We start from the raw sequence: 12,709 nt of genomic DNA on the forward strand, positions 1-12,709 counted from the left end.
TCTGAAGAACTGCCACGCCAGGGAACTCCTTGGAGCTGGCTTTGGTGTGCTCGGTCCCTTGCTGCTGTCGGCAGTAGCAGGCGTACTGTCTAGAGGACGGCCGTTCCGCTTTTGCACCCTGCTCCCTCTTATGCTGTGCTGGTGGCTCTGTGCGACCACCGCCTCTTCCTCCGAACTACATCGGACACTCGCATGATCTTGATTCCATGTGGGGTCGAGGATCTTATCGTCCTCCACATCATCTTCCACCCAGTCTTCACCCCTGACTTCCTTGTCGGTCTGCACACTTTCGAAAGCCCCAGCAGTTGGCACCTGTGTTTCGTGCTGCGATGGTCCTCCCATGTACTCATCTTGAAAAATAAGTGGTTGGGCATCGGTGCACTCAATATCTTCCACTTCTGGGGCAGGGCTAGGTGGATTGCCCTGGTAAACCCTGCTAACAGAGTCATCAAAAAGCAGAAGAGACTGCTGCATGACTTGGGGCTCAGACTGCTTGGCTGATTTGCAAGGGGGTGAGGTGAAAGACTGATGGACATCGGCTGCAGGTGCCAACTGTGGTCTTTCAGCAGGAGACTGTGTGGAAGACAATGTGAAGGAACTGGATCCACTGTCAGCAACCCAATCTACTATCGCCTGTACTTGTTCAGGCCTCACTATTCGTAGAGCAGCATTAGGCCCGACCAAATACTGCTGCAGGTTTTGTCGCCTACTCGCACCTGAGGAAGGGGTTTCACTTGTGCGTGTAGCTGGCACAGATCGACCACGTCCTCTCCCTGCAACAGGAGCTCCACCAGCAGCACCACGACCTGGGCCACGTCCCTTATTTGACGCTCTCCTCATATTTTTTGAATTTAGGATCTTGCCCTAAATGGGTGTTTAATTAATAGTAGAAAAGAACGACAGTATGTAAAGGGTGTATCTCACACGGCCTGAACCAGACTAGGCCTCAATTAAAGATTTCTTTGCACAAAAAGGCAGTATTTCAAATGGCTGTATTTCAAATGCCTAATTCAAACCCCTGTATGTATAGGGGGGATCACACACGCCCTGAACCAGTGTAGGCCTGCAGTAAATATATCTTTGCACAAAATGGCTGTATTTCAAATGGCTGTATTTCAAATGCCTAATTCAAACCCCTGTATGTAGAGGTGGTATCTCAGAGGGCCTGAACCTCTGTAGGCCTGAAGTAAATATATCTTTGCACAAAATGGCTTTATTTGAAATGGCTGTATTTCAAATGCCTAATTCAAACCCCTGTATGTAGAGGGGGTATCTCACAGGGCCTGAACGAGTGTAGGCCTGAATTCAATATTGGTGCACCAAATGGCGGTATTTAAAATCTCTGAATGTAACCTAAATGTATTAAGGGTTTATCTCACAATGACATCTGCATCAAAGGCTGCCAACTAAATTTTTTGTGCCCAAATGAGTGTTTGTTTAAAAACTGAATTGACAGCAGTATATAAGCCTGTAATTTCACACGTGCTGATGCTGCAAGGCCTGAAAATAGTGTTTTTTGTCAAAAGAGTGTGTTTTTCAAACCCCAGAAAATGATGGGTGTATTTCTACCTTAAATTACACACTGACTAATACAGATGTTGTAGATTGCCAAAAAAAGTCTTTTTTTGCTAACAGAATATGAAAGCTGTATATATTAAACTTGAATTTAATACTTGCAGATCTGGAAAATACTGTTTTTTGAAAAAAAATGTGTGTTTTTCAAACCCCAGAAAATAATGGGTGTATTTCTACCTTAAATTACACTGACTGACTAATACAGATGTTGTAGTTTGACCCCAAAAAATGGTGATTTCCAATGTCCCAAAAGCTCAGATGCAGTGCTGGTGCACTGAGCATGCATAAAATGGCCGCCGCCGCCGCCCACCTAACTAACAGAATTCTAAAAGTTAGTATTTTTTGGTCAAAGAGCTCAGGGCAGGGTAAAACGATAGTGGCCTGCACCCACACAACTATTTCTCTGTAGATCGCTGAGTTAGATTCTCTCCTATTCTCTCCCTGAAATCACAAGTCCAGCAGCATCCTCTCCCTACACTTGTAACAGCAGAGTGACTTGCAGCGCTACGTGACTCAAGCTTATATAGAGCCTGGGTCACATGCTGCACTGGCCAGTCACAGCCATGCCATTAGTAGGCATGGCTGTGATGGCCTCTTGGGGCAAGTAGTATGACGCTTGTTGATTGGCTGCTGTGCAGCCTTTCAAAGAGCGCCAAGAAAGCGGCGAACACCGAACCTGAACCCGAACTTTGAAATGGGGTCTGGGGTCCCAAAATACTAAAGTTCGGTACGAACCCGAACTTTACAGTTCAGGTTCGCTCAACCCTACTCGCTACCCACACACACTTTGCCACCAACATTACAAAACTGCTCCTTTTTCATGCCAGAATTCTGGAGTGAAGGTATGATAAATAGTACTTCTGTGTCACTGTGCAGACTACAGAGTAGGCCTGCTCTGGTTGGCGGGGCTCATATCACTGCACTGCTCCGCTGAGATTCTGGGGCAGAGCAGTGAGTGTAGAGGGGATGGGGCCCACCGGAGGATCCTTCAGTGGGCCAGTCAGACACTAGGTAAAGCTACTGGTCAGCAACCGGTTGATAAATGGATTATTATATAAACGTATACATGTTTAGTAGTATATTTCATGTTATATACTTGTATTATGAATGGAGGTATCTTATTAATTTCACCTTTTGTAAGTAGTTACTAATTATTTGTCAATCATAAGGGAACCTAGAGAGGCGGTATTACGGCCCATACACACATCATTTTGGCTTACCCATATAAAAAACACCAGAGTAAGGGCTTGCATTTTGTTATTTATCTTTTTGGCACCTGCACTTTTTGCTGATGTTTTTGTGACTTTTTTTTTTCTAGTGTCTTACCACCAGCATTTTCTTCATGTTCTTTTCCCCTATACAGAAAGTGTTGTCAAAACAACAAGTTTTTGAAAGAAAGCAAAAAAAAGTCGGAAAACGCCACCTAAAGGGGAGCGTGCCTGAGTAATTTGCAGTTCTTGTATGTATCCTGCCTGTTGCACCCCAATGGCTCTTTACCAGTAAACACAGTGTTATTTCAGGACTTCAGCTTCTGCAGGGCCGTTATTACAGTATGGGGGCAGCTTCAGGGCTAATGTGGTGAGTGACAGAGACCTTTTACACCTTTATAATACCACAGCAAAAAGTGTTATTTTGGCTCCTGTAATCCCACAGAGAGGCCTCTAGGTGGAGCTGTTACCACACTGCAGATCCATATCTATCACACATTCGTCCACTGCACATGCGCTGTAGGATATTCAGACTTCTAACGTGCTCGTATCCTCCCTGCATACACAAGGCTTGTCCACATGAACGCGCGTCACTTCACGTTGTATTTGAGCGATCTGGCTCTTGGCTACGCCCATTGGTCACATGACCTTGACGTCATCACAGGTCCTTTAGGTAGTAGTGTCTGGAAGATATAGGTAAGGAATGATGTTATAGGTAAGCATTGTTATTCATTGTTATGTCTTTTGATCATTGTGTACAATCATACTAATACAGTGTGTTATCTGTGTGTGATTATATGTGTGCATACACTGTGTGTGATCATTGTGTACAATCATACATTGTACATTATCTGTGATTATATATGTGTATATATACTATGTGTTATTATATATGTGTATATATACTGTGTGTGATTATATATGTGTATATATACTGTGTGTGATTATATGTGTATATATACTGTGTGTCATCATTGTGTAGAATTATACATTGTACATGATCTGTGTGTGATTATATATGTGTATACACTGTGTGTGATCATTGTGTAGAAACATACATTGTACATTATCTGTGATTATATATGTGTATATATACTGTGTGTGATTATATATGTGTATATATACTGTGTGTGATTATATATGTGTATATATACTGTGTGTGATTATATATGTGTATATATACTGTGTGTGATTATATATGTGTATATACACTGTGTGTGATTATATATGTGTATATATACTGTGTGTGATTATATATGTGTATATATACTGTGTGTGATCATTGTGTACAATCATACATTGTACATTATCTGTGATTATATATGTGTATATATACTGTGTGTGATTATATATGTGTATATACACTGTGTGTGATTATATATGTGTATATATACTGTGTGTGATTATATATGTGTATATATACTGTGTGTGATCATTGTGTACAATCATACATTGTACATTATCTGTGATTATATATGTGTATATATACTGTGTGTGATTATATATGTGTATATATACTGTGTGTGATTATATATGTGTATATATACTGTGTGTGATTATATGTGTGCATACACTGTGTGTGATCATTGTGTACAATCATACATTGTACATTATCTGTGATTATATATGTGTATATATACTATGTGTTATTATATATGTGTATATATACTGTGTGTGATTATATGTGTATATATACTGTGTGTCATCATTGTGTAGAATTATACATTGTACATGATCTGTGTGTGATTATATATGTGTATACACTGTGTGTGATCATTGTGTAGAAACATACATTGTACATTATCTGTGATTATATATGTGTATATATACTGTGTGTGATTATATGTGTATATATACTGTGTGTCATCATTGTGTAGAATTATACATTGTACATGATCTGTGTGTGATTATATATGTGTATACACTGTGTGTGATCATTGTGTAGAAACATACATTGTACATTATCTGTGATTATATATGTGTATATATACTGTGTGTGATTATATATGTGTATATATACTGTGTGTGATTATATATGTGTATATATACTGTGTGTGATTATATGTGTGCATACACTGTGTGTGATCATTGTGTACAATCATACATTGTACATTATCTGTGATTATATATGTGTATATATACTATGTGTTATTATATATGTGTATATATACTGTGTGTGATTATATGTGTATATATACTGTGTGTCATCATTGTGTAGAATTATACATTGTACATGATCTGTGTGTGATTATATATGTGTATACACTGTGTGTGATCATTGTGTAGAAACATACATTGTACATTATCTGTGATTATATATGTGTATATATACTGTGTGTGATTATATATGTGTATACACTGTGTGTGATCATTGTGTAGAAACATACATTGTACATTATCTGTGATTATATATGTGTATATATACTGTGTGTGATTATATATGTGTATACACTGTGTGTGATCATTGTGTAGAAACATACATTGTACATTATCTGTGATTATATATGTGTATATATACTGTGTGTGATTATATATGTGTATATATACTGTGTGTGATTATATATGTGTATATATACTGTGTGTGATTATATGTGTGCATACACTGTGTGTGATCATTGTGTACAATCATACATTGTACATTATCTGTGATTATATATGTGTATATATACTATGTGTTATTATATATGTGTATATATACTGTGTGTGATTATATGTGTATATATACTGTGTGTCATCATTGTGTAGAATTATACATTGTACATGATCTGTGTGTGATTATATATGTGTATACACTGTGTGTGATCATTGTGTAGAAACATACATTGTACATTATCTGTGATTATATATGTGTATATATACTGTGTGTGATTATATATGTGTATACACTGTGTGTGATCATTGTGTAGAAACATACATTGTACATTATCTGTGATTATATATGTGTATATATACTGTGTGTGATTATATATGTGTATACACTGTGTGTGATCATTGTGTAGAAACATACATTGTACATTATCTGTGATTATATATGTGTATATATACTGTGTGTGATTATATATGTGTATATATACTGTGTGTGATTATATATGTGTATATATACTGTGTGTGATTATATATGTGTATATATACTGTGTGTGATCATTGTGTAGAATCATACATCGTACATTATCTGTGATTATATATGTGTATATATATATATATATATATACTGTGTGTGATTATATATGTGTATATATACTGTGTGTGATCATTGTGTAGAATCATACATCGTACATTATCTGTGATTATATATGTGTGTATATATATATATACAGTGATCCCTCAAGATACAGTGGCCTCAGGATACAATATTTTCAACATACAATAGTCATTTCTGACCCATCGTAAGTTGAAACTAGACTCAACATACAATGTCTCAGACTCATATCCAACCAATCAAGGCCCCTTTCTGGTAAAATAGCAGTATTGGTTGCTAGTTAGCAGCTATTCCTGACTGTTATATGGAAGGACTTGTTTTATCTGACTTAGTTATCTGCCTATTTTTCTTAAATCTTCATTTTCTTTTATCTTGGATGACATTTTGGGGCTTTGGAACCAATTACTCAACTTACAATGGTTTCAACATACAATGGTCGTCCTGGAACCAATGAATATTGTAACTTGAGGGACCAGTGTACTGTGTGTGATCATGGTCTAGTATATCTGTGTTATACATTGGTTGCATACTCATGACAGTATTATTTAGGAACTGTATTTTGGCTCCTGTAGGGCAGTGCTATTTGGGCACTCGGCAGTATTATGTATTTGTTATATATGACCTCTGTATTGTACGGTACGATGCTATTTGGCAGTATGTGGCAGTGTAAAGCAGTCGTTATCACTCAGTCATTCTGCTAACAAGTACAGCCAGTTCTGCATCATCTTAGCATGGTTTCAGAGGTCTCAGTCTCAGCAGAGGTGCAACAACAATGGGGAGCAGCACTGGGATACTCCTAGATCATGGACATTAGTCCAGCATTTTAGTAGTCCTGCCAGCTGGTAATCTTATTCTGGGAATACTGAGTAATATTCAGCTAATAAAAAAGTTGTTCAGCCTTTCTTAATTGATGGCCTATCCTAAGGATAGGTTATCACTAGCTGATTGTTGAGGATCCGGCAGCCTGCACCCTGGACAATTATCTGTGTTGTGTAGCTCCAGTACATAGCACTGTCAACGTGCCAATGGACAGCGCTCTTCACTGCAGCACTTCTCCAATTGATTTCAGCGGGAGCAGCGCTGCTCCACTGACAGGCACCGTCCACTACAGGTTGATAGTGCTTTGTACTTATAAAGCCAGAGCTACACAAAACAGATAATTGTCCGGGGTTCAGGCTGATAGCCTATCCTGATGATATACCATCAATTAGCAAAGGCTTGACAACCACTTTGATGGGTTGTCATCGATTGTTCTGAAATAACAAATTTGCATAGCCTTGATATGCGAATGGAAAAAAAAATGGCCAAATGGTGGAAATTCTATAAAGCATCAAAATAACCATTACTGACCTGATAAGTCCCCTGCCATTTTTGCACTGCTGCTCCGGTGGTCCCCACTAGTCTTTGTTCACTAACGTGACTACTACAGCCAATCACTGGCCTCTGCTATCTTGTTCCACACACCACTGTGGCTAGTGATTGCATGTGGCTGTTTTGTAGATGTTAGGCATGTCACTGTTACAGGAAAATGAATAAAGACTGCTATGGACCACTCGTAGTGGGAGCACTGGAAGGGCAGGGGATTTATCGGATGAGTATAGGTTTTTCTTATTTTATGGCATTTCTTTCTTTTTCTCTGTTAACCCCTTTAGATAGGACCTGACACCATTCCTGATGAATATGTGAACAATGGTCCAGTGGCTGCATCCATAGCTCCCAGGATGGCGGCGTCACATAGGTCACCCACGAGTCTACCACCCTAGCTGCCTACTCGTCTGCGCTGGCTCTGGATGCCATACAAGAGGTTTTGCTGCATATACACTGAAGGCTTTCAGCGTCAGAGGCAGTAACATGGGAAAATTACTTGTGCACAACCACCGCATTCATTGATTACTTAGGCGACCCATGGGCAGCACAGGGAGGGGTGGGTGGCTTTTAACATAGCTAGAAAGGTACAAAAAACAACAAAAGAAAGGAGGTTTGGAAGACCTTAGTACAAGGAATATCCCACTCGCAAGGCGCCAACGGTGATGGGACTAAGGATGGAATATTGTTTCTATGTGAACCAAAAGGAAATTATTTTATTTTATTTTAGTGATTGGGAAAAGAGATCTAATTATACGGACGACAGTAATAGGGGAGGCTGCACCAAAAAATAGTAGTGTTAGCACCAGGCTAAAAACACTTATGTAGCAAAAGAGAAATATATATGTGTAGAATTTGGTCTATAGTGTTAATGACCTTCAAGACTTCTAAATACACAGATAGCGCCTAAACCCCACAAATATAAAACTAACAGATTATATAAAATGTAAAAGCGCAATTAGGTATAATAATATCTCTAAAAGGGGACAAATAACCGAATAGTCAGTAATAGCCGTAAATAGTGATAAATAGTGACTTACTCCGATGGGGGGCTGTCAAACAGGTATAAATGCGCCTGCGACAGTGACCCCCCAAGCAAGGCTCCCAGGAAAAAGAGCACAAATAGAAAGTGGGTGATTTTAACCTAAAGTGAACTGGACTACTCACTTCACTGGGGGGGGGGGGCTGTCACATAGGTCAGTGGTCGCAAATACCTAGGACAGTATACCCTCCTGGCCAGGGTCGCTAGAATTCACTTTGAGAAAACAAGTAAATCTGGTAAGGCAGTTGTTACTCACTTCACTGGGGGGCTGCCAAACAGGTGTAGTGTAAATTACCTGAGACAGTAGGAAGGGGTTTTGTATAACCCCGAAACGCGTAGAGATTTGCTTATTAAAATATATGAAGAAACCTTTTTCAAGATTGGATGTACTGTTTTCCAATTTGGAGACCACGACAAGCAGACTCGGCCGGGGAAGGGGGGGGGATACTGTCTCAGGTAATTTACACTACACCTGTTTGGCAGCCCCCCAGTGAAGTGAGTAACAACTGCCTTACCAGATTTACTTGTTTTCTCAAAGTGAATTCTAGCGACCCTGGCCAGGGGGATATACTGTCCTAGGTATTTGTGACTACTGACCTATGTGACAGCTATATGTTTATACCTGTTTGACAGCCCCCCATTGGAGTAAGTCACTATTTATCACTATTTACGGCTATTACTGACTATTCGGTTATTTGTCCCCTTTTAGAGATATTATTATACCTAATTGCGCTTTTACATTTTATATAATCTGTTAGTTTTATGTTTGTGGGGTTTAGGCGCTATCTGTGTATTTAGAAGTCTTGAAGGTCATTAACACTATAGACCAAATTCTACACATATATATTTCTCTTTTAACATAGCTGCCAGGGTAAGGAATAATCTGTTTTACAGTTTCACATGCTTTTATATTTGGCATTAGGCTATGTCTAAAATTTCAGCAAAATGTGGCAACCCCCTTTTAATGGAAAATGCAAGTTTGTACTAACACACACATATTAGAAGTGATAACCGATACTTTTCCAAGTAAAATAAAGACAAATAATTAAATGTATTCTCTTTCATTTGACAGTTAAAAGCATGCCAGCTTGCTTTGTCCACGGATGTTGGTATCACTGGAAGAAAGATGATGACGTTATTCTCCATTCTTTTCCTCATGAATTTGAGCTCATTAAGAACTGGCTTCTCCAGTTGAACCAGGAGCTCGGTGACATAGACAAACTGGCTGAGAAAATCTCAAATTCCAAAAAAGGCTCTTACAGAATTTGCTCTAAACACTTTAGACCAGAAGATTATGAAGTTAGAGGAAGTTCACGACTACTTAAGAAAACATCCTTTCCCTCAATTTTTCCAAAAACATTACCATCTTCACTTATACGGAGAAGAAAAAAGAAGAAAAATCCTTTTGCCCACTTCAATGCAGATGTCTTTAATGAAGAGGAGTTGACATTTGCCCAAAGGCTGATGTTAATGCCTGAAAGCTCATATTTCTCCACGGGTGAGAACAACTTTTTAACTGAACATTCTTACTCATCTGTTCCCCGGGATGGATCTTCTTCCACTCAGACTGTTGGCACTAACACTGAATATTTCCCAAGTCAAAGGCATAAAAATATCCAAACATATCATCTCATTCGCAGAAGCAGCAAAAGAATTCAAGTGTGCAGACACTTGTCACAGCGCAGTTTTGGAATTCAGTGTAATATGGTGCCACTACCACTTTTACAATGTTTTACACGTTCTGGAAATGATAACAAAAAATGCCCAAGCCCACCTGCTGATCCTGTCTATTTTCCAATGGATGAGAAGGAAGACGTGGAAGCCGATGATGTGGAAGAAGAGGGAGATGATGTGGAGGAGGATGACGTAGAGGAAGTGGAAGATAGTGAAATGAGGTTAAATTTAGACATTAGACAGGACCCAACAGACTTGAGCAAGTCCAGTTTTTATGGAACCATCACAGAGGTAAACAACAATCTGGAAACAGATTTCAGAGGGTATCAAAGGGGGTCTACACAGCCAATGAACTCATTAGGCAGCAATCACAACTCGTCTCCTCTGCGGGTTAGTGAGCCTAAAGTTACAGATATAGGAGCTGAGAACCATCTACATTTCCTAACGCAGCAACAGAGAGGTGGACGGTGGCCATTGTTACCAGATGCTGGAGTCACGGTGGCAAGGTGGGTCATTTATATAGGCAAATATAATGTCCTTCACGTTTGAGGTGAACTTCAGCATGTATCTTAGCACTTCTAACAAACTTTTCAGGGCCGGCGTTAATACGTCAATTCTACTCATCATCCTATGTCTGTTGTCATGGGCCTAAATCTGCCTGGCTGACATTACCTAGTCTTCTATGTCCTGATCTATTTACCTAACTTAAAGGGGTTATCTGAGACTAAAAAATGTCCCCCATAATACCGGACCCCTCACACTGAATATACTTACTTTGTTCCCTGCACTGCTCCGCCGCTGCTATTTTTCCCCGTGCGCGGATGAAAACATCCGGTGTCGGGGACGAGCAGCCAATGGCAGGCGGTGACGGGGACAAGCCTCCCTAGCATCATGTTTTCATCCGTTCATGGGGAGAAGCAGCGGTGCAGGGACCAGGAGCGGCACGGAGAGAGAGGTAAGTATATTCAGTGTGAGGGGCCCGGGCAAATGGGGGACATTTTTTAGTCTCGGTTAACTCCTTTAAGAATATGTGACTAAAAATAAAGGGATATGTATGTGCCAGTGGATACAAATCAGAATGTAAATGACAAGGAATATATATTGTAAGGGATTAGGTAGCGGAACGATTGTCTCCTGGGATAGACGCCTCTCTCTCTGTAGCAGGCACTCAATAAGTTGCAATCCACATGGCAGCTTTGTTGAAACTGACCGCAGACAGTTTTATTATGGGGTTAAAATTAAACTTGTCCAGCACTGAAACCTTTGCTTGTCCAGCACTGACTACACAGTGCAGGCCTAGTACCTGGCACCACATGGAAAAATCATCAACATTGCAGTCCATACAACCTGATATGTTTAGGTCTGTGTTCTCCCAGCTTCACAGCACCTCGTCCTTTCCCCAGGCTTGAGGACAAGAACAGGCAATGTTACAAAAAAAACAATGCAACAAAGATATTATCCGTATTTTTTGTAGATCCACGTTTTGCGGACCGCAAAATACATATGGTCGTGTAAATGCACCCTAAATGAGAGGCTCAGACCTTTCTTATAGACCTCACCCAGGTACTCCTAATGAGCCAGTCCAAACTGATGAATGGAGTCAGTGGAGTGGGACCTTGCCCTTCCTTTGCCCAGCTCTTGCAATCCAGGCTCTACTACCAGGTTGACTTAGGCTTCTTTCACACCAGCATTTTTTCTGTATCCGTCAAGGATCAGCAAAAATGCTTCTGTCATAATAATACAACCGTCTGCATCTATTATGAACAGATTCGGTTGTATTATCTCTAAAATAGCCGAGACGGATCAGTCTCTTAAATTATTGTAAGTTAATAGGGGATGGATGCGTTTTCTTTTGTGTCCGAGAAAACGGACACAAAATTGATTTACATTGTGAGTCGTGACGGATCCGTCTTGCTCCACACCACATCGTGGGCAGAAAAACGTTGCTTGCAGTGTGATTCTGTCTGCGATAGGGACGCAGCCCAACGGAACGGAATGCATTCTGGTGATCCGTTTCGTGACGGATCTCAATAGCGGAAAGGGAAAGCGCAGATGTGAAAGAAGCCTTACAAAGATGAGGTTAGAAATCTAGGCAAAATGTAGACTCCATCCACAACCTTTCCACTTGGTCTGTCATATGATAGATAGATCGATAGATCTATGTTGAGAAAATCCTGAAGACATGACTGGTAGGTGGGTCCCGAGGACCGGAGTTGAGAAACCCTGTCCTAGACCAAGGAACCATAAGCAGTAAAAGTAGAATCCACGGCACTCCAAGCAATTCAGTTAAAACAGTGATGTCTTATTCACTCATGTCCGTACAACGTTTTAGTCCTCTCCGGGATTTTATCCAGGGTATATTGACTACTCTTCCTTCTGTGTTCTTGCAGTACAGGATCGATCCAGGTAAATCCTCTCCATAGATTACCTCACAATCCAGTCTTTCTTTCCTTGAATGATCCACTGACGATGGAAACAAGGAACAAGATTATAGAGAGGATGTTAGATGTTATCCAGGAGATCACCTTCCTGCTGAGTGGGCAGGTGAGACTTTGAGACATTCTGGAAATGATGTCACATGATGTCACTTATCTCTGTTAATATGACAGGCATATGACTAGGTTAGAGACTGTCTGTATTAACATA

At 40.0% G+C, this 12,709-nt stretch overlaps 1 protein-coding gene across 3 annotated transcripts in view; it reads left to right on the top strand.

Moving 5' to 3' along the window:
* The first annotated feature begins 3,394 nt into the window (after positions 1-3,394).
* LOC121003388 (zinc finger protein 551-like) overlaps positions 3,395-12,709 on the top strand; it is a 29,930-nt gene continuing 20,615 nt past the window's right edge. For 2 of the 3 annotated variants that reach the window (XM_040435207.1, XM_040435209.1), the window contains exons 1-3: positions 3,437-3,498; positions 9,462-10,569; positions 12,454-12,607. In XM_040435207.1, the coding sequence (XP_040291141.1) occupies positions 9,470-10,569; positions 12,454-12,607 (1,254 nt within the window). In that variant the 5' untranslated portion in view covers positions 3,437-3,498; positions 9,462-9,469. Of the gene's footprint in view, positions 3,499-9,461; positions 10,570-12,453; positions 12,608-12,709 lie in introns of all 3 variants that reach the window. The other variant, XM_040435208.1, reaches the window with a different exon arrangement.

The sequence above is a fragment of the Bufo bufo genome, chromosome 6 (assembly GCF_905171765.1).
Source record: "Bufo bufo chromosome 6, aBufBuf1.1, whole genome shotgun sequence".
Lineage (NCBI taxonomy): Eukaryota > Metazoa > Chordata > Amphibia > Anura > Bufonidae > Bufo > Bufo bufo.